General features: G+C 46.2%; 1 protein-coding gene and 1 long non-coding RNA gene across 7 annotated transcripts in view; one reads left to right on the top strand and one right to left on the bottom strand.

The window, feature by feature from the left end:
* Nucleotides 1-6460: 6460 nt before the first annotated feature.
* LOC142417476 (uncharacterized) lies at nucleotides 6461-21243 on the bottom strand. 5 transcript variants are annotated; one of them, XR_012778028.1, is made up of 6 exons: nucleotides 20707-21243; nucleotides 19920-20050; nucleotides 18513-18755; nucleotides 16844-16912; nucleotides 11369-13437; nucleotides 8110-11244 (listed from the first exon to the last, which is right to left on the bottom strand). It is a non-coding gene; the product is annotated as an uncharacterized LOC142417476 (long non-coding RNA). The 5 variants fall into 5 exon arrangements; XR_012778030.1 differs by lacking the exons at nucleotides 8110-11244; nucleotides 19920-20050 and adding an exon at nucleotides 6461-7225 and having other exon boundaries at nucleotides 13201-13437; nucleotides 20707-21230; XR_012778026.1 differs by lacking the exon at nucleotides 19920-20050 and having other exon boundaries at nucleotides 8111-11244; nucleotides 20707-21242.
* The window catches only part of RUNX1 (RUNX family transcription factor 1), a 174526-nt gene continuing 171498 nt past the window's right edge, over nucleotides 19679-22706 (top strand). The window contains exons 1-2 of one of the 2 annotated variants that reach the window (XM_075518208.1): nucleotides 19679-19836; nucleotides 20026-20139. In XM_075518208.1, coding sequence (XP_075374323.1) covers nucleotides 20085-20139 — 55 coding nt within the window. In that variant the 5' untranslated portion in view covers nucleotides 19679-19836; nucleotides 20026-20084. Of the gene's footprint in view, nucleotides 19837-20025; nucleotides 20140-22706 lie in introns of those variants that run through there. The other variant, XM_075518203.1, reaches the window with a different exon arrangement.

Genomic DNA, 22706 nt, shown 5'->3' with positions numbered 1-22706 from the left:
GAATTGGTTGGATGGTCGCATCCAGAGGGTAGCGGTCAATGGCTCAATGTCCAGATGGAGATCAGTGATGAGTGGTGTCCCTCAGGGGTCCGTACCGGGACCAGTGCTGTGCAATATTTTCATCAATGACATTGACAGTGAGATCAAGTGCACCCTCAGCAAGTTTGCAGATGACACCAAGCTGAGTGGTGCAGTTGACAGGCCAGAAGGACAGGAGGTCATCCAGAGGGACCTGGACAGGCTGGAGAAGTGGGCCTGTGTGAACCTCATGAGGTTCAACAAGGCCAAGTGCAGGGTCCTACACCTGGGTTGGGGCAACCCTCGGTTTCAATACAGGCTGGGGGATGATGTGATTGAGAGCAGCCCTGCGGAAAAGGACTTGGGGGTACTGATGGACGAAACGCTGGACATGAGCCAACAATGTGCGCCTGCAGCCCAGAAAGCCAACCGTATCCTGGGCTGCATCAAAAGAAGCGTGGCCAGCAGGTCAAGGGAGGTGATTCTGCCCCTCTACTCTGCTCTGGTGAGACCCCACCTGCAGTACTGCGTCCAGCTCTGGGGCCTTCAGCACACGAAGAACATGGACCTGTTGGAGTGAGTCCAGAGGAGGCCATGAAAATGATCCAAGGGCTGGACCACCTCTCCTATGAGGACAGGCTGAGAGAGTTGGGGTCGTTCAGCCTGGAGAAGAGAAGGCTGCGGGGAGACCTTATAGCAGCCTCCCAGTACTTAAAGGGGGCCTATAGGAAAGACAAGGACAGACTTTTTAGCAAGGCCTGTTGTGACAGGATAAGGAGCAATGGTTTTAAACTAAGGGAGGGCAGATTTAGACTGGATTTAAGAAAGAAATATTTTACAATGAGGGTGGTGAGGCACTGGAACAGGTTGCCCAGAGAGGTAGTGGAGGCCCCATCCCTGGAAACATTCAAGGTCAGGCTGGATGGGGCTCTGAGCAACCTGATCTAGTTAAAGATGTCCCTGCTCATTGCAGGGGGTTTGGACTAGATGACCTGTAAAGGTCCCTTCCAATCCAAAGCATTCTATGATTCTAGGATTCTGTGATTCTGTGAATGACCTCAGGGCAGCTGGTGTGTCCAGAAGAATCATTTCCATTGCACTGGCAGCAATGGCCATGAACACGAAGCTCTTGTTGCTTTTCAGGGATGTGGTTTTGTTCCATTAATAAAAAAATGATGGAAATACGCAATGATGTCTACTAATGCGGAGTGAGGTGTGAGCACAGTAGACAAGAGCCCATTCAGGGGGTTTGGGGGCTTGATCTATATATATAATTTTAATGCGAAGAGGCAGAGGAATGACTCTGTTTTGAGCAGGGGAAGTTGGAGTTGTTTTCAAGCTGCTCTACAAGGCCCAGTAAAAAAAAGCTGACGGGGAGCAAGAGAATAGGTATTTTCCTCCAACCTTTTTGACCTCAGTGGTTGAATTGCTGGTTTTGTTTTGTTTTCTTTTTAACGTAGGAGAACGATGAACTTCCAGCTCTTATGTGCTGATCCCATGTGGTTCAGGTAATCATGATGTTGTATGTGAAGCCTCTGTTAAGCTTTCACTTTTGACTGCTGAAGACCAGGCACATTTCAGAGGTGATAAACTGCTCGGTCCGATGGGAGAAAAGGCAAGCGGTACCTGCAGCCCCCTTTAACCACCCATCGCATTGCGACCAGCTGCCGTGCCCTGCTGCTCGCTGTGCGCAGCTTCGTGCATGGCCCGGACACCAGCCGAAGCAGACAGAGCCTCTTCGGTGTTAAATCAAGCCTGTGGTTTGCAGGCACGTTATGTGCAAACGCCGCCAGTGACCAGCTCGTGCGTAATGTCAGAGGTGGAGTACTTGGACGGCGTCTTTTTCTGGAGGAAGCGGGGAAAGCCCCGGGAAGCTCCTGTGGAAGGAGCAGCACGGGCCACCTCTGCAGCCATCTGCAGACACGCAGCCAGCTCCAGTCCTTGCTGACTGTGAAAATGTGGGGAAGGAGGAGGGGAGAAATGCAAACAGAAACACCGTCGCTGAAATCTTTACCATCTGGCTTTGAGAAGACAAGCATACATTGTTGTTGTTTTTTTATCTGACAAGCAGAGAAACTTGGGGTTTTTTTGGTTTCTGAGGGTTTTTTTTCTTTTTACATTGCTGTCTTTGACACAGTCTCCGAAACTCCCTTTTCCTACCTCATCCCCCTTGCTTGCCTATGCAGAGCCCTTACAGGCTTATAATGGAAATATTTTTGTATCTATGTAGTGGAAAACACCCGTTTAAACCGGATGTTTGAGATCAGAAGGACTGACCCAGAATCTGCACTGGGGCAGACATGAAAGCATGAAAATTTCATTCACAAAGGTTTTCTGGGACCAGTTCTCTTCTGCCTAAGCGGAGTCACGCACATGCTGGCTCAGATGCTCCCACAGTGTTTCCAGAACAGAGTCAATTGCTTTTAAAGTTATGCAGAGCTACATCCTTAATGGACAGAGGCCATGAGCGCGACTGGGAACAATTACCAGCTGAATAAGATGTTCATCTGCGAGGGGTGCACTTCTGCCAGCTACTACCCTTGGACAGCCCAAGGAGCGAGAGGCACAGTCAATCCCACGCCTACTTGTTTTCCTTCCCTTCATCGCCGCAGTTTCAACTGATTTTGATTACTCTGGCGCCAAATAAATGAAAACATTTCATAGACATATAATCATTCGTCACTGTGAAGAAAGGAAAAATGCTTGTGTACTGTATGTTTATAAATACACTTAATGAAAAAAGGGATAGCTCTACCCTTCCCAGCCCCGTGCGGCTGCAGCCAGCGTAGCTGCGTGTCATGTCGGAAAAGCTGGTTGCTGCTTGCGTCCCGACATGGTCTCTGGCACAGCTGCGGAGCTGGCGGTGCCACGGAGGGACGCGTAACCCTGCCCTTTCCCTCCCACCACGTTACGAAGGTTAGTGCCCGGGGAGAGGTAAGTGATACGAGGCGTCAGGAGGCAGGAGCACAGCCTGTGCCCACGGACCGCGGCAGAAACACGGCACCTGGGAGGGAGCAAAGGGAAGGTCGGGAGGCGGGAAGGAGGAAAATAACTTGCAGGCACAGTCTGCTGCAACTTGCTCGGTCCCTGCAAAGAACCTGACTTGGGTCCCACCAGATCAGGGGACTTCAGCATTGCCAGGTGAAAGGGAGGAGCAGTCATTGCTAGCAGCGGTACGACAGCCTGCGTGCTGCTCTCATCTCACGGGAGCGTCCAGCTTGTCACACAAACTCTGTGTGCAGATGCTCATCAGGAAGTTTTTCTGACTATTTGGCAATGGACTTTCCGTGCATATTCATTCATTTTTTACTACAGGGAGTGTTTGGCTTGCCTCTGTTTTGAGGAGTGCGCTGCTTGTCATGTCAGGCTAAATACAACTCAATACAAGAATGCCATGCCCTAAATGCAACCTTTGAAAAGGCCAGATGCTCTTCTGTAAGAAGAAAATAAACGTGCAAAAATGTCATGAAAAATTGCCACTAGGATCTCTCCATTAAGCTCTTTTGACCTTTATTCTTTACATGTCAGATCTGCTGATAGGCTACTGTTTGCATCTGCCTTGGACCCATGAGCACAGGCATACTGTTGGCCTTTCCCAAACTATTACCTGAGCTGCAGTTTGTAGAAATCATTCACATCAAGCTCTTTTCCCTTTGAAGGTCTTGTGAGCATTGAGTAGAGACAAATAAAAATTAAATGGAAAAAGTGGACAAATTAAATGGATAAAATATTGTGGCAAGATGTCACGCCAGGTGCTTGTGGAGGTGGATGCTGCTGCAGGAGCAAATAAATTGCACCACACAGAGTGCACTTGCAAGACTGTGGTGGGCAGGGAAGGAGAGAGATTAGATTATCAAAGGCTCCTTTAAGTTGCTACACCTTGGCAGGAATATCCTGCAATAACTGAGAGAGGCAAGCTCAATCACTACTCCGCATTGAGTTGCTCTTTCTAAGGCACAGGCAGCTTGTAATTCACATTTTTATTTCTTCTTTTTTTTTTTCAATGCTACGTAGCTGATAGAGCATTTCAGGGTTTGTGACCCTGTTGTAAAAGGAACAGTGTTTTGTGCTCTACTGGAAGCACCACATTATGAAGAAGATTATTATTTTTTCAAAGAATGGTCAATGATTTATTTTTCTTGCATCATGATGGAGGATGGCTTTAAAATATTTTTCTCTCCAGGCATGCTTCAAAGCCTGTCCTATGGCTTTTGGCGGCTGTCTTGTGACATCTGAAGATTTCAGATGTGATACCGACACCACAACAAGAACTCCAGTCTGACGTGGGCTGTAGAGCAGTGTCCTGCCTTCCAAAGTGGAGAATGACCTTTTTTTTCTTGAAGCCAGGACACCCAGTCATGGTAACTGTCCCCTGAGTGTAGGCTGGCCAACAACACAGACTGTCTATGTGGAGGGAAGGGCTGGCTAGGTTGTGTCTCCTGATAGAAACATAGAGCTAGAGAGTTGGAAGAGACCTAGGAGGTCATCACTTCCATCCCTAAAATATAAGTAGGACAGATATGTCAATGGGCAGGACCAGTATTTCAAGCATTCCTGCTCTTCAAAACTTCCAGTGATGGTGAGTTTGCAGCCTCCCTAGACAGTTTATTCTAGTGCTTGATTATCCTAAACCGTAGAAAGTTTTTCCTCATGTTTAGCCTAAGTCTCCCTACCTGCAGTTGAAGACCACCACTCCTGTCTACCTACAGTGAATACGGAGCACAGCTTACTCCCTTCCTACTCGTTAGCCTGTGACAGGTTTGAAGGCAATTCTCCCTTGAGAGTCTGGGAAACAACCCCAGCTGAATCTGTCCTACAGACCACATTTTTCAAGGCCTTCTCCATTTGCCTCTCCAATTTGCCCCCATTCTTGAACTACGGTGAACTGTGGAGGGCACAGCGCTCCCGCTGGGGTTTTGTCAGTACCGACTCCAACAGAAAGACTATGTTGTGTGACTTGCCCATCACAGTCAGCACTTGCTTTGTCTGTAGCCACATAACATGTTTGCACCATGTGAACTGCAAGCCCTATATCTTCCTCTGCAGAACTTCTGCCAAGCCAGTGTTTCTCCAGTTGGTATTTGTGTATCTGATTATTACTGAATATAAGACCTTGAACTTGCACTGACTGAATTTCATCCTCTTTATTCACACTGTTGCTCACTGGGTCAAGATCTTTTAGGGTTTCAGACTTGTCTTGTGTTTGTGGTTTCCACTGTTTCAGTAGCATCAGTAAGAGTGCTGCATCTTTCCGTTCCCAGGGAGTTAGTACAGGGGGATCACACCTGATGCTTGTTTTCTTTGTCCTTGTTAGCTGCTCCTCCCCACCATCTTACCTTCTACCTGCTCATAGGCAGATGGACCAGGAAAGCATCACAGATATCCTGGAGTTGGCTTCCCTCTTTTCCAGTCTTCTGGGAAGTTATCTATTACCTCAGGTTCCCAACGGTAGTTGCTAACAGCCCTGGGACAGCTTCAGCTAGTTGCCAAACTATCCTAGTGTTCTCTTCCACCCAGTGTATCTGATGTCGAAACGCCCGAGGGCACATCCCCACTGGTACTTCAGTGTGAATCAGGAGTGTGCTTTTGCAGAAAACCTCTTACCCATTCCCCCGGCAGAGCTTTGGCTCACACCATGGAGCACTCACAGGACACGTCAACAGGGTGACTTTCAGATGAAACTAAAATGCAAGGTGCACTCTGGGCCAGACTAGCCCTAATTTGAGGTAAACCTTCCTGAAATATGTATGTTGTAGAGGTCAGGTCTTCAGCAATGGGCCGTTCCCTGGCACTATCACTTCTTGCAATTCTTTTCTATATGAGCTTGAACGCTTGCCTCCCTGTCAACAACAGGACTGTGTAAGCCAGCTCCTCGTAGCTGACTATTTCCATGAAGACTTACATGAAAGATGTAATACTCACTGTGGTTTCCTTGGGATCTGTTATCAGGTCTCCCTCCCCAGTGAACAGCAGACTGACTCCTTCCTTGGAGGGAGAGTGTTAGATTCCTGCTGGTTCGGCACACATGTGCACGTGCACACAACCTCCCCGCAACTGTGAAACCGCTCCTCTGAAACACCCTTTGCAGCCAGGCATCTGGCTGTGATTAAGGTACAGTTTAACCCTATGAAAAATCCCTGCTTCCCCCTTTCCATCATTAAATACAGGGAATCTGAATGTATCTGAAAGAGTCATCGTTTGCACGTGTTGCTTAAAGGGTTCAGAAAGGACAAAAATATTTTTCCTGCACTGACGTAGAAGTGAGCACATACTTGCTAAAACCACACCTCCGTTCCCAGGAAAGTGATTCTCATCTGGTGACTAATGGTAAACAGTGCCGAAGTAGGTAGGCTTTTAACGAACCTGACCTAAGCAGGTAACTTAAAGCAGGCCATAACTTATTAAAAATATATAAATGAATATTGACTTTTATTTAGGATACTGACCAAAGCGGGTTTTCTTACATATTCCTCAACTTAGGCAATTTCAGGGCTGCTGTCCAGGCTCTGATACCAAGACATAACTGGCTAACTGCTACCCTCTGGAAATGCTATTTGAGGTTTTTCTTATGATATTATGTCATTGGCCATGGCATAATATTTCAATACCACATAAAGTACGTACATTATGCACTATTACCAAATGATATAGAAATGCAAGAATTTCCTAAGTAATACAGAAGAAAATCTGTTGTTGATCACTTCTACTCAACTTTGATGTAGATTGTTTTAATATTTTATTTAATTAGCATTTACTGTGCTTCCCATACAACAGCTGTCTTTCCACTGAATGCCACAGAAATGTCTGAACAAAAGAAAAATGAAGCTAAAGTAATGGAATATCTTCTATTTTGCATGCGTGTATAAGGTACAGTTGTGTTTCATTAGGTACGAGGCCTTTTTTCAAAGGCTCGTACGTTCAACCTCACAGCAAATTTATTCTCTGGCTTGAAAGGGAATAAAAGGGAATAAAAGAAACAACCTACTTTGTACAAGCAAACAAAAGCAAATTAATAGATACAATTCCAGTCTTTTACAGTAATTGCCTCCTACTTTGTAGTGCCACAGATCAATTTGCATTTGGGGGGAACTTTTGCTTCCGCTGTAGTTGTTCTTCACTCTGCTGGCTGCCCGGGAACCAAGGCAGGATTTTCACCGTGCTCCACATCTGATCTTCAAGGACGTGCATCAGCTCATCCTGTACCGCCCTTTGGAAGAAGACAGAATTGAAGTGCCCTTTAGCTTAAAATCATAAAAGTCTCAAAAGGTCTAAATAGAAAAGAAAACAAACTCAGACATTTATTAAGAGCAGGCAGAGAAAGCAAACTTAAAGGAAAAGAGCTGGCATGTATTTGGCCCGTTCAGCCATAAAGAGTCAAGCTCTAGAAAGCTGGTTTATTCTCAGAGCAGCTAGAGTAGAGTTTAGCGGCTTTGACGTTGAGTTCTCTGCCCTCTTGCAGACTTCCTCAGCAAATTACTGGCACTTTCTGTGTCATTGTCCAAGCCTGAAGGGAGGGTCAGTAATGTCTTATATACCACTGAAACCGTAAACTGTTCAGATCAGTAGCAAAAACCTGCTGAACGGTTGTAGAATGCATAAACCCCAGAGGCTGGCAATACAGTTTCTAGGAACAAACCGTTACAGAAATGCATCACTGCCGCTTCACTGGTGTTGCCCCTTTTTTACTCCCTTACCTAGTCTGGCTCTGAGGTGCGTTCCTTGATCTCTGTGTGTCTGTTGTCCCCCTCCTGTCACTTCTTGCAGGTGCATGAGTGTACATTTCTACATGTCTTGACACTTCTTTCTGCACTCTATCACGTGCAGATCAGAAGGCAACACTAACCACTGTGTTGTGCTCTCCTCCTAAAAGCAGCATGGCTTTTGGGTTGAATATATGTAGTCTCCATCTCATAAAGTCATACCTTCATATGCATTTGGAGCTCCTAAACTGTTCCAAGAGCTCGGAAGTGGTTGGGAACATGAGAGATCCCCCACTGGGAGCAGGCACCGCCTCCGGCGCAGCTTCTGTTATCAGACTCCTGAACAGTGATGGGTTTCCACAGTGAGTTATTTACTTGCTGGACAAGAATATATATATATATATGTATGTATATATATATATATATATAAAAGACTTATCTAACTTTGTAAGTATGTAACTTTGGTGGACTGTATCAGATAGTAAAAGTTAGAATGGACTCTGTAGGCAAAGCTTTGTGATGAGTACAGGGAAGGGCTTTGAGAGAGCTCAGAAGGGAAGCTTAGCTACGATATTACCAAGCCTGGCACATCCAGAGACTTCCCTCTCCTCGGCCTGCCTGGGTAAATGGAAGATTTCTAATACCCCCAGTGAGAGAGAGATTATTCAGACATAACTTCTCAGTGGTTTTTCATTAACTGCCCTAAAGAAGCACAGGAGGAAACAGTATGTAAGAGCTGATGTGCTCCTGATTAGCTGGCACATTACCCCTTCTCAGACTCCACAGAGGAAGAAATGAAACCAAACCAGGTGACAGCCGCTCTTCAGATTTTAAAGGAATCAAAATAAGCTGCAACCACTTGCAGTGGAAGTCCTAGGCTTCACTGTAAGGTACAAAGACTCCCTTCCCTTGAATGTGCGTGTTAACACTTTTTTTGTTCTTAGCAGTGTTCACAGTCATAAGACCTTAAAGTCAGATAAACGTACAGATAAGGAGACAGTTCTGGTTTTTAAAGGGACAGAGCAAAATAAAGGACATGTAAGGTACTCTCCTAGCAGGACAGCTCTGTGAGGGGATTAAGTTGCAGCCCCAGCACTCCTGAAGCTGTGTACAATCTCGCAGACTCTACATAGCTAGCTTTAAGCAAATAAGCCGCTGCCAGCTCTCAAAGACAAAATAAATAAACCTAAACAAAATGTGCTTATTTTAAGACTACGGTTCAAAAACCAGGGGCTCCCTTCCAGTGACATTCTTTCCATTGAGTTCAGTAGACATTAGAGCAGGCCTTCAGATGTTTGAAACGGTGATTTCTGTCAGTATCTCAGTAAGCAGTCTCCTTTCATGGGTTTCCTTCTGCTGGCATTTTATCCATCTGTGTGGTCTGTTCTGAAGCTTGATGTGCCGTGCTCCTGCAGTCAGAGGAGATCCAAGGATTCCCCAAATGCTTTCCCTTGAGGGCACTTGGCGTGAGACTTTGCCAGGGAAGAAGCACCTTTGAACACTGTTCGGTTGTGTGTTTTCAGAGATGAGCGGGCAGCAAGTAGCATTCAGTGGTTCAGTCTGGGAAAGGTATCCCTGCCCCATTCACTGCAGTTTCTCAAACAGACCCCCCCCACGCCTCTGGCTAAGGGCTGTTCAGTTACACTGTGGGGCAAGAAACTCAAGATATGAATTAACAGTGAAATGTATTTTATTATTGCTCCACTGGCAAATTGGCCCAGAAAGATGACAGTGCCAGCTTGTTTCAAGGGATTTGCTCCTGGAAAGAGCAAGATCCCTCTACTGTTGATGGTGAGTAATATGGAGCAAAGAGAAACAGAGCTCCAGGGTATCCAAAAGTTTCCACCAGTCAAGCTACTGATTGCAGCAGGATTTGGAAAGCTTTCTTCCCCAGGGATCCCACCTTTCATTCCAGGTCTTTGTTCCACATCACTTTTCTCAGTTAGGTCCTGGCAGGCTGGGAAACATCATAATCCCTCCAGCAAAATGGAAACCTGCACCAACTTTCCCTGATGGCCTTGAATGTTCACTGAATCCAAAGCAGGAGGAACTACTTATTAAATAGAAATATCTGCAGTAGTTATTGGGAAAGCATACACTGTTGCCATGGTTTACATTTCAATGTTATTGGGCATTGAAACTTTGGGAACAGGGACTTCAAAAAAATTCGATAGGCAAGTATACACTATGACCAAGAGTTTCAGAAGCAGCTAATGGTGCAGAGTGCCTCCGTCTCCTGATAGCTTCTATGAATGAATTAAGGGGACTTGATTTTCAGAAAGGACTAGACTTCCTATTGCCAAATCTTTCCACAGGTTCATGGTGGGAGTATGGAAAATCATTAGCTGCTATCAACAATTTTCACCATCAAGCCTACAGGAGACTTTCTAACTGAAGGATTATTTCAATAAGATTACCTTCCCTCCCAAACTGAAAAGAGTCGGTCATTTTTCCTACAGGTGTACTAAGTTCACAGAGTTAAATCTCTGTCAACATATAAAGCAGTTTTGCATAGTGTTGCTTTCTGTGTTGTGGTGTTATTTTTTTTATGTATATGCTTGCAGACTGGGGTAAGAGGGCTCTAGTGTGGTGTTTCAGGGAAGGTTTTCCTCATAATTTCTAGGACTACCGCATAAAAGGTTGCAGATATAAAGGTGAAATTCTGTTCTCATAACTCTAAGCTTATAACAATGCAATTCCACTGAAAACGGTGGCATTTTCCTGTATTTAGCTACTGAATAAAGAGTAAAATTTAACAGAGAGAGTTGGACATGATTCAGTGCTTGTAAAAACAGAATGAAGACTTTTCATTTGCAAGTTTCCCTCCCATTCTGGTGTCTGCCTGTTTATTGCTATGCACTACCTTGAGGCTACAGGGAACCTCGTACAGCTGTCATTGCAGATTTGTAGGTTGGCCAACACATGACAAGCTTATTAAGTGATGTGAACAGCACTCTGTTGCTAATGACTGGACCTCTCATCAAGTCACACTCCCATTCTATGACTCACCAGCGCTTCTTTCCTTTAGGAGCAAACCTTAAATGAAAGTCACATTACAGTTAACTTTCATTAACTTTCTACAGGGTACCTCATCCCACCAACGAACATGCATATGCTTAACACATTTTTTTAAAGACTAAGAGAAATAGTATGTTGATTACGGCACCACCAGCACATCTGCATTATCTGATACTGGGTGAAATAGTGGCCCAGTATAGGATGATCTACACAAAAAGCAAGACTGAAGCTCTTCTTTATGGAGCAACCTGACGACACTCCATCTTGCTTTCAGCCTTTTTATCTGTTGTATGAGCAAAGGTGTTGATGCTTCATGGGTGGGAAGACCGTAGTCTCTGGGAAGACAAATGCATTCCTTTGCCTGCTCAAGAGATTTTTCTCATCACAAAAATGTGCCCAGTGCAGCAGCCGCTGGCTGTTTAGGAAAGCCTTCAGTTGCTTTCAGCGGGGGCTGGATCAGACCCAGTTGCGACTGTCACTGGATGGCCACACATGTGTAGGGGCCAGGCTGTTTGCTGGCTGTCCTGGTTTCAGTTGAGATAGAGTTAATTTTCTTTATAGTGGCTGGTATGGGGCTATGTTATGAGTGAGCGAGCGGCTGCGTGGTGCTTAGTTGCCAGCTGGGGCTAAACCACGACACTGGCCTGTAGGCAAAGGTCATAAGATACAGATACTCTCGTAGCCACAACAAATGTTATTGTAATCAAAAGAGGGTATAAGTTTGGGATGTTTCTTCCCCAGCCATTGCCCTGACAGGGCCCACCAGGATGTTTGTAGCAGATGTAATGGTGGAGATGTGCTGTGGCTGACAACAAGAGAAACTCAATCATTGTTTTGCAGGATGTGCCCAACTCTCAGCTGCCCTCCACTTCAACTTAGCACATCTCCAAGCCAGCAATTAAGACATCCAAGCATTTCATGTTGAGGAAAGGGGAAAAAACCCAGACAGTGCCATGAGGAGCGCATATGGAAGAAAAGGCAAGTAAATCCATCATGGAAAAATGAGGTAAACTATCCATTTGACCACTCTTTCTTTTGTTAAGCTGTTTCTCAGGATGCGGTCATAGCATTAAACCTTTCCTTCAAAAAGTATATGACAACAACTTTTTTGCATTGGTTCAGGGCAAATTGTCACTTCCACTCTCTTTCATTTAAGGCTGGATGAACAACACCAATCCCCTGCTTTATTTAGTGGTAAAGGTTCATTTATATGATGCTACATCCCTTTTTCATGAATGCCTGGATCTATTTTGTCTAACAGAGTCCACCTGCCCTCATTGCAATTCCTGCAAGACTTGTCCATTACCCTGATCAGATTCTTCCCTCTTTGAATTTATCTCTGACTTTCCATTTTCTTCTAGCTTCTCCCTCTCTCTCTTTCCTGCTCCTCTTGACTTTTCTCATGTTGTGAATTTGCTATTGCAAATGGATGCTTCTCAGTCTCTTGTTCACCCTTTTACATCACAGCCATCTTTCCTCTATGCTGCCTCTTACACCCAAAAGGTCCTCCCAGATCCTGCTTGTTAGGCATCTTCCCTGCTCCTAATCACGACTACGCAAAATTAGTGTACTAATCGTGATCAGACAAGGCAGGGGGAACAGTTAAAGCTTGTTAGGAGTGACTTTTATCAAACGCTTATAAAGAAATTTGGTGGGCATTTTTCAGCCAGGTGCCTTTAGCAGCTGGGTACCTGAATCCTTTGTACAGCATTTAGAAAATCTTCCCCGGGAATCTCTTTGCTGTTTACAGGGGCTACATTGGGCGGGCATCCATCCATCTTTCATACTGGATCAGAGCGGAGCTCGGTGCAGAGGCAGTCGCAGACTATTTTGGCAAAGGGCAGTAACCAGGTGCAACTCCCAGGCCACCAGCTGATTGACCCAGAGCCAACCCATGTCTTGGCACCATACTGGGAAGAGGTTGGCATAGCCATAAAAACAGCAGCCTTCCCTGAGAACCTGCTACCAACTTCAGATTTAAGGTATCCATCACTCGCAACGTGCTGATATTCTTACAGTGAGAGAGCCCTGTCATAAATGTTAAAAGACTTTTCTGAGCAATTAGACAGAATAAGGTAGTTTTGCAAGAATCCTCTGTGAAATACAGATGTCAAGCACTACACTCTAAGCCCAGAGAGAAGTAGCAGACAAGTAACTTTTATCACTAAATTACCTGGATTACTTCTCTTTCTAAAGTAGCTACTTCTTATTAAGTTGATATTTAATTTCTCATTTTCTACATTTATAGGAAAACAATGAGTTGCTTTGAAAAATATCATCAAGTACATCCTAAAAAGTAAACAGTGGAACAATAGCTCATTACAATATCTAGACAATCTTTCCCATGTGCCTAAAAACACAAAACAAAAGAGATGGCAAACCCTGCAAAATTTTCCCCCACTTGTGAGTAATCCCACTGATTCCAGTAAAACAACTCACATGAAGATATGTAAGCATGCATGACCTGTTTCACTGCATTTGTGACTTTACTGACAAAAGTTCAAATTCAGTCCTTACAGATTTAATCCAAGTTCAATTCTTGACACTGGTTAGCGTCAAGATATTATTTAGCTGCCTCAAGCTGTTTCTCTATTTTATTTTTATCCAAATGGGGTGTTGCTGGTGCAGATACTGAGACAGTGTAAAGCGGTGGCACTTGTCACTGTAAAGGGCGGGCTGGACTCTGGCTGGAATTTGCTCCCTAGTAGGTGAGAAAGAAAGAAAGTCAATAGGGTGGGGAGTTGCTTGATTTTACCGGTGTGCATCACCTCCAATTAGACACAGCTGAGTCTGTCTCCAGGGAACAGAACAACCCTGGCACTCACTGATTTTCACAGAGAGTTTAGGGATGTGCAGGACAGCTCTGAATTGGGGCTGGCCTGCACCTTTTCAATATTTGCCAGAAAATTGAAAATGCTCAGGAGTTTTATGTGAGCTACTATGTGCAAACATCTCTAGGTGCTTATCTGGATTTTCGAGACCTTTCCTTTTCCCCTCCTTCCCCACAAGTTTCTTGGTATTCCTTTTTTTCCCCACTTTTCTGCCTTTTCCCCCACTGGCCACAAGCAGTTGACTCATTTCAATCCACTAGCAAAAGGCTGATGAAAAACCCTCCAAATTCTATTACTGAAAATAAGTTATTGGAAATAAATAAAACAGCTCTTGTATCTGGGGAGAAAAAGGACCAAAAGTGGTGGCGTGATACTGGCCAGGTTTCTGTGCCAGAGCACTCTGCAGCAGCACTGATGTAGCATTTTTGGTATGGCTGCAAAACAGGAAGACCAGAAGGAAACAGTTCATTTAGGTCAGTCCTTTTTTTAGCTTAGTTATTTAATCTGGGTCAATTTTGAAACGAAAACCTAAACATTTTATTTTGAAACTGCCAGAGTGAAACGTTCGGGTGTTGTTTTAAAATGTTTCCGTTCTCTCCTCTGCTGTGTCGACTGACAGCCTCAATTCACAGGCAGATCCAGTTCCTCTGAAATGACATCTTTTGGTGGATTTTCTCCTCCGCATTTGTTTTAATTATTATTTTCATAACTATAACACCTCATTCACAAGGTTATGAGAGGCCACCATAAGCCAGAGCTCCCTGCTGCCGGCAAACGAGTGCCAGCAGCTCCAGCTTACTACAGTACCAGTTTGCTGTTCTGTAACTCCTGCTCTGCTATTCCACGGTGATTTTGCAGGACTGCCTGGCCCATGACATTCCCAGCCCCTCAGCGCTAACTCAATAAGTGGTTCAGACTCAAGGTTTCTAATGCTGCCATTCAATAGCATTCACCTTTGACACATGGCAAGGGTTTAGGTTGGCAGCTGGCAGTTTTTTCTTGTAGAAAGGCTGAAAACTTGAGGTCTCTTTCCGACACGGCTGGATAGAGGAGACTCATGCAGGTGTTGGAAGCCTGAAGCCTTCACTTTGGCTTCCAGAAAAGTAGGAAGCAAGGGAGAGTGTTGAGGGAAAGTATAAATTACGTATTGAGCAAAATACACTGGCAGCTTCTAACCTCCTCTCAGTTTCCTCTCTGCAAGATCTGTGCCAAAAGCCTTAGCATGCAAAGTTGCGACAGGGAGAACGTGGGTCGTGTTTCTTTTGGGTACGTTGGGGGTTGGTGAGAGGGTGCTGTGAAGAGGAGCGTGGTGTGCCTTGGCTGACTAGGGCCTTTACCCAAACTGAAGTGTGCAAGATTTGGAGTTTGCCCTTGCCCACTAGCCTCAAGGAGATTTTTGGTCCTCTCACCGTGAGCATGTCCTTTGCTTTAATCTTGCTGTGTCCTGTGGATGGGACAAGTGGATATAAAGGAATGGCATTCTCCTGGTATTCTCCTGCTCCCGCTCGCCTCGGTCCATTTAGCGCTTGTCCATCCCTGCTTGTGTTTGACCCAACCAGCTTTGTCCGAGGCTGTCCAGGCGCACCATGCATTTCACTCTGTGAAGTCCAGGCTTTGCTTGTGATGGAGCAGAGCAGTGGAGTGCATCTAACATGCAGATTATGCCCCAGGGTCAAACACATCCTGCTTCATTGAGATGTACGGTGTCTGCCTGGAAGATCTCAAGGGATTAAAGCCAGTCTAAATTGAAAGGAGGATGAAAACTGAGAGGCTGCTATCAGTGGAGGGAAGGAAGCCGTTGTTTATGTACAGCCGGTCACTTGTAGGGCAGATGGAGAAACTACGCGCCTCCCTACATTGTTGTGTCAAACCTCAAACTGTAAACCTGACCTCCCAACACCTCCTGAGAGCGGCCAAAATAATCCCTAAATCATTCTGTTTTGGGCCTCTCAGTAGTTTGTGGGATTTTGCAGCCTGCAAGGTGGCTGGACTCTGGGGCATACCTTGGTGGGGCTTGCTGATTACTGTGCTCTGCGAGGGGAAAAAGTCAGTTTAGATGTAGAGACTGATAAATCAGCACTCAGAGCTTTCCCTGTGTTAATTTATCATTCCTACCAGTGAGACCTTAAGAATTGGCTCTTAAAAAACTGGACTGCTGTTGAGGGTTTGAGGGAGGGAGTGGTGGTGGTGTTTTTTTCCAAATTTTGGCAACCTTATGAGATTCCAAATGGGATCTGTTGACCAAGACTTCAGAGTATGTACATGCCTAGTGTCAGGGCTTGTTTACTGGAGGTCATGTTCCAGCCAGCAACCCCAGCCAACAGGGCCATGCTCTGCAGTACTAATGCAGGAAATATATTCCTCAGTACACCTAAATCTTTGAGTCCTACCCCATACACCAAATTAAACAAATGACTACTGGCACGATAATTTGTCATGTGGTCGCTTTCCATTGTCATGTGGTCGCTTCTTAATTTGTTTCTTGATGTGTCAGCTTCTAGATCTAAGACTGATATTACTCCCTGAAGGTTAACCATTATCTTACATCTTACTCATTAGAAAGCAAAGGATGTCTAAGTACCAGTGACACGAGTTTTCTAAGGGCCTCTGTTGACAGTAACTTCACAATAGCTTTAAAAAAAATTGACACTGGCATTAACGGTGGAGCAGCTCACAGCAACATTTGGATGCCCTCCTTGGGGCATGAATTGTGAAATGATTCAGTTTATTCCTCTCCTCTGAGCAATGCCAGCTACGCTAACAGTACATTTTGACATAGATTTATTGTAAGGCTGTAGGAACAGCTGATGTCCACCCAGCATAAAATGGTACTGTGGTGTGCTAAGCATTGCCAGCAACCCTTGCCCACTCTTTTAGGATTCACTGTTTGGTGGGCGTAGCAGTGGCCTGGGAGAAGAGTTGTCCATCCTCCCACTTGAGTGTAGCATAGACCCACATAGCACAGTCCTTTCCTTGAAAATTCAAGGTGGTTAGACCTTAATAAAGCATATTCCTGTGTACTATTTGCAGCTGACTGTTGGCAGAGCAGAGACTGGAGTGGCAGGCTACACGTCGAAACACTCAGGCTTTTCCCTTGCATCATCTGCCCTAGCTATGAGATGACAAAACCAGCCCAACTGTTGCTTGTCGCATAGCATAGCTATGCCATGGCCTTCATGGCAGATGACTGAGGTGAAGGTATTAACATAGCTGACATTCGCTGTGCGTTGGCATGCTGTGCTGCCGGGCGCTGCCCAGAGCGCTGCGGACACTCACAGCACATGCTCTAGCTGTCTGGGTGTCCATCCCAGCCCTGGCAGCTCTCCTGCCCCAGCCCGCTGAGTACTAGAAAAAGAGAAATAAAATGCAGCACAAGTAGTGATTTTAGGCTGTGATCGCTGCTGCCTTCTGAAGCAGCCAGGGACTAGAGCTCCTGCAGGAAGGGTCTCTTTCCCGGATGCCAAGACAAAGGGTCAGAAATAAGGGGGGCCAATTTTTTCCTGCCACAGCAGTGAGCTTGCCCAAGCACACCCCTGCAGCAGCCTGGCTCCTTGGGCTTGCTGAAATACATTCCCGTTGGCCTCATCTCAAACCTCTGATGTAATTTAAAATCTTCGTAATACATCCTGCCTTTTGGGACAGAGCAGATATATAGTCACAGGTAACTCAGCACATTATATATCTCTTCTGTGTCCCTGATTTAAAAATCTCTTTTTTATATGGTGACAGATCTGTCTGAAATTTGGAGGCTTGGCTTACACTCACGTGAATGTGCCATAAGGTCCTGGCTCTGCTCTTCTGACCAGCCGAGTTAAGCTTGTATAATCAGGTTTCTGGGGCAGTTACCCCGAGACAGCGAAGCCGAAATTAGCTTACGCGCTGGCCGAAGGTACGGCCGGTTGCTTGACTTCCAGCCGCTTCGTACCCTATGGCCCAACCCAACCGCACAGGCAGTCGAGGGAAAAATGGAGCCACCATCCGCTCCCGCCTCGGCCACCCGCCGGGACGTTGCCAGGTCACTCGGACTCCGAACTCGGCCCGGCTTCGGGCTTTCTCCCCTTCCGCCGGAGCTCCGCTCCCCGGGCCGCGGGCTCGTCCCGCCGGCCCGAGCTCCCTCTGCCGGCCCCGGCCCCGCAGCGCCCGCCCGCGGGCACGCATCCGCCGGGGCCGGGCCGGGCAGGCCGGCGGGCTGCGCTCGCCTCGGGAGCATCCCTCCTGCCAGGCAAGCACCCTAAGGGAGTCGGCGTTGCTGTCAGGTTTCGTCTTTGGCGGGTGCTTGTTGCATTGTTTCCACGGGAGTGGAAGGAGTCCAGCTCTGGGAGCGGGGAGAGGTTTAGCCCCGACCGGCCAAAAAGTTGGTCTGGTTGCGGTAGGCTCTGGAAGAGTCGGTAAGCAAAAAAGCCAAGATCGAGCGCAGCAGGGGTTTGGGCCGGGCTCAGTGCACGGTAGCAAAGTGTCCTAACCTTCCTGTTCTTGCTGCTCAGAACTGCTCTGTCTTTCTCTGGAAATTCATTTGGGAAAATTTCCCAATTTCCTAGGTAATATGTGTCGCTAGAACTGCCACATCCTTTTGCATCACGAGAAGCTTCTGTTTCAGCAGCGTGAATTTTTCTGGGGAAAACCTACTGCACGCGCACATGCAGCTCCCTGCTAACCGTAAAGGGAAGCCAGGATGCCTGGGTAGATCGCATTTGCGCTAGAAATTCAGGCAGTGTCCGGAAAAGGCATTCTGCTTCCATAGTTGCAAGAAGCAGAAAAAATCCACATGCATTAGGCACCTAATTTTGTCTGGGGATCCCTGCTCCTCAATGCGGGAAGTGTTTCAGCAGAACCCCACAGAAGTCTGGCATCAGTCTGCGCAAGCGGTATCTGTGTGCCAGGGGGTTTGACTGCGAGCTCCTTGCGGGAGGAACTGTGTGCTATTACGTATTTGTGCTCCACCTACCAGTATTTTTGATAATATTGCAAAGGCTTCTTGCTTTTCTTCCAAGGGAGCTCTTTCACTGTGGTAGTCACCAGCGGGTGTGGGGAAAGTCTCCTTCTGCTTCAGCCCTGCTGTTGGTGCAGTCCTTTTATTGCCACGGGTTTCTTGGCAAAGGTTTCATGGGTTTCAGCGTGCTGAACCCCAGGCTGTACAGGAGAGAGCCGTCCTCTGGTTTGCAGCGAGGTGGGAAAGGGCTGCTGCCCACTGGTCAGAAGAGAGGAAAAGGAGACAAAAGGTGGCACAGCAGCCACTTCTCTGGGCTGTAGTAAGTGACTTTTCTCCCCTCTTTTTGCATTGGCACAGCCAGAGCCAGAATTGCCAATTGATTATTAGGTTTAAGACCCTTTTTTTTTCCCTTTTTTTTTTTTCTTGTTTTGGGGAGGGAGAAGGAAAGGGAAGAATTTCGGACAGGACAGACCTGTTATCACCTCAGGAGATACTGAGCTAAATCCTGAGGATTTTACTCACATTTTCTCTTGGGTAGGGATCCTTCTGATGGGAACAGGAACTGTGCTAAACAAAGACTACTGCATTCGACCCTATGGAAGTAACTTACAAACCTTTCCTGTGGGCTCAGAGACTAGCGACCTTCAAGCACTCCTTAGAGGGTGCCATCATACAGGTTCAAAATAATCTTGGGGCTTTTTTGTCTCTCCTGACAGTTTCTTTTTCTTTTTTTTTTACTGTTTTTTAAAAACCTCTTTACAGTGTCCTTCCCCCAGCCAGTGGTCTTTCCTACAGCTGATTCCTAATGTTTTACAGGATGACTTACACATCCTGCCTTAGCAGCAGACTAATACCCAGGTTTGAATTACTATTGAATAAGCAGCAATGAAATCTCTATCAAAATAATCAGTAGTTCCAAAAACCACAAACAACAAAACAAGCAGAGTCAAACTAACTCAGCAAGACCATTTGTAGCATCAGGGACGGTGAGTCATTTCTCTTTTCCCTCCCTCAGCAGACTCCATCGCTGCCTCGCGCGGCCCCGGGGAGGGCAGGTGGAGTGGGTAGGGCATGACTTCAGAAAGTTAAAAAAAAAAAAAAGAAAGAAAGTCGACATCACTCAGGTCACGTGATGCAAGGGGACCAATGGAGGCAGGTTCTGGAAAGGGGAACAGTTAAATTTGTAATTTTGGTTGTGTGAAACACTTCTTTGGGCCTCATAAACAACCACAGAACCACAAGTTGGGTACAGAGGCAGTCACACAAGAGCGGGTCCGGGATATTGGTCAGCAGGCAGGGCGAATCGTTTTGACTGCAAACCACAGAGTTTCGTAGAGTGGTAAGCATCATCAACCACAACCGATCCGCTATTTTTTTTTTTCTTTTTAAGAAACAATTTCAGAGTTCTTTTAGCAAAAGAACCTTATAATCCGCTTTGTGCTGCTGCTGAGGCACCGGGATAAAACAGAGCGTGATGGCTGGGAGGAGGGTGGTAGCAATGACCATTCTTCATTTTTCACTCCCCAAGGTAGAAGAAATCATATATTCCTCCACTGTAAAGAGAGAGTGAGTTTTAAAGAGGAAACAATGGCTTCAAACAGCATATTTGAGTCACTTCCTTCTTACCAGCACTTCTTGAGAGGTAAGTGCCATTCAGACTTTCTAAATATACTTTTTACTTTCCCATACTTCAGAAAATGCATGTTTGGAGAGTATCTGGGGACATTGTTGTAGTACACGCTTTTTCCCACTTCAGTTTTCTTTGAGGCGCTCTCATCGAAGCTAATATCTGAGCTTGCAGGAATACCATCTCATTACTTATCAGTCCGTTAAAGAGATTATAACAAGGACTCATTTAAGCTGTTCAAACAGCCATTGCATGCTTGTGAATTTTCTCTTCATAAATCAAAGAGTGCTAGAATAACTCATGTGAATTACTGCAGATACAATAGCAGTAGCACAAGCCCCTTTTGATTCTTTTTGGCAGAATTATGACTTTTTGAGCCGCTGCCATGAAAAATGACAGCCAACAGCATACGACACATATTACAGGCTGAGACACGGGGAGTGAGCAGCAAGCTGGTGTGTACAGCCAGCAGAGCGTGATGCTGTCTCACTTATGCTAGCTCATCAGCCTGGGTAAAGGCATGTTCACCGGGGAGAAGTCAGAAAAAGCTTAAAAACCTACTTAAAGTTAGCTGCAACTCACGTGGCTCAGGAAAAGAAGCGGTGTGGATAAACTCAGAGTTTCTGTTGATGCCACGCAGGTCTTGGATGACTGCGAATTATCTGCTGCAGCCACCCTTAGAGAAATGAAGCAGTCCTGTAAAGGCTGAGGGGGGGATTGAAGGGCTTCAGCCAGCAATCTGTCTTTTTTCACCAGTGTCCAAACGCACTCAGAGGCTCCTTCTAACGTTCTCACAACCCCCCGTGGAGCTAATGGTTTAGTCATGGGTTATTCATACGAGTAAGCCAGGGACTGGCACGAGAAACTTGTCTGCTTCCTCGTAACTACCTTCCTAAATAGCTCATGCTACAGCTGAACTTTTCCCCTTTTCACGCAAGCCCTCTGACCGCCCAAGCCCTTTTTGCAGCAGGGCTGCGCCCGTTCGGATGACAAGGCTCACAAAGCCCATCGCAGACCTCTCATCGAGCTTGGCCGGGCTGCTGCCAGAGAGCAGCACTTCATAACTCTTTATAGTTACAAACTACAGTTTCCCGGCCTCGCTGGCGGCGTCGGTGTGAGTCATGAGTTATTCGTATTAATAAGCGGGCTGGGGAATGCGGAAGGCTTGTCCCAGCTGCTGTGTCACAACAAGCAGCGGCTCTGCCGGCACCCGGCCGCTCCTGCAGATCAGTGCTCCCTCGAGTGGGACGCGGGCGGAGGGCAGCCTGCCGAAATGCTAGCCCGCTCTCTCGCCTTGCTTCAGTTGTTTTTCCCCCCCCCGTGTCAAAAGTTTTTCTGCATCTGTCTTTCCTGGCACCAGAGGAGAGCTGAATCGCAGCGAGCTGCGTGAGTCACTCGGGCTCGCAGCACCTTCTCGCCTGGGCAGGGGAGATGCTGAAGGGTGAGCAAGAAGTGGCTAACTGCTCTGCGGTGCTCGCAGCGCTGACATTTCCTCAGCACCCCTACCAAGCAAAGGAAGCAATACTGCTAGAATAACAAGAAGGATCTTCCTGCGTTTCGTCAGCCTTTTTTTTTTTTTCTTTTTTTTTTTCTTTTTTTTTTTTTTTAGCTCACCCAACTGTTTACAGTTTAATCTGTAGCACAGGAAGACTTGCTGAGGAAATTTTGTGCTTCTGATAAAATAACAAACAGAGTGAACCTCATGGGGCAGTGCTTGCAGCGAGGGCCAGAGCGCAGCCAGCCCACGGGACGGGCTGGGCACAGCAGAGGCTGTAGTGCAGACAGGAGCCCAGAGAGCCTGGGAGCAGCTGGTTGGAGACCAAGGACCGATTTGTCCAGAAAAGGAGGAGTTTCATTAAAGCTAGTTAATCCAGCAAGTGATTTAGCTCAACACTCCAGAATGGGTTTTATCATCCTCCTTATTACTGTTCTCATTACTGTCGTTAATGTTACTATAGTACCAGTATTGTGTGCTTCTTCGTAGACCAGGCTAGAAGTCTTGCGCTAGATACCTTGAGATATTCATCCAGTTTTGGCAATCCAGGTACAGATCCTGGTACATACCCACCACAAGCAAGATCAAACTCCTGCTGTACAGTGCTAGAAAAGCTTGGGCAACAGCGCTTCGGTTGAGTTATAAAGCAAATGTTTCATCATTGCGAAAGAAGATTGTGTTTGAACGTGGAAGGCTGTGACGGTTTTCCAGCAGTTCCCTTTTTGCTTCTTTCTTTACTCAAATGAACTTCGGACAATTTCAAAATCCCGGGCACAGCAAAAGTAATGCTTGGGCCTCAGAACAAGAAAAATAATCATCTCTAGGGTCAGTTGTTCTCACCCGTATTTCTCAATAGTGTTTACATAGACCGGTCATTCGAAATGTCCAAAACCGTCTCTTTTCTTTTTTTCCCGCCAAAATTTATTGTGCTTTCTCTCTTAACTGAAATCGTGAGGTAAAGGGAAAAATAACAAGTTGTTTTCTGCCGTGGATTTCACTTTATCAGTCCATGCAGTTCTCTGAGAAGGAAATCCATAACTCTTTTTTAGCCTGATACTATGTGAAAATTGGGAAAAAAGAGGGGAGT

This window comes from Mycteria americana, chromosome 1 (genome assembly GCF_035582795.1).
Source record: "Mycteria americana isolate JAX WOST 10 ecotype Jacksonville Zoo and Gardens chromosome 1, USCA_MyAme_1.0, whole genome shotgun sequence".
In the NCBI taxonomy this organism is placed as follows: domain Eukaryota; kingdom Metazoa; phylum Chordata; class Aves; order Ciconiiformes; family Ciconiidae; genus Mycteria; species Mycteria americana.
The sequence above is the reverse complement of the archived record's forward strand: the minus strand, read 5'-3'. Positions and strand labels throughout refer to the sequence as shown.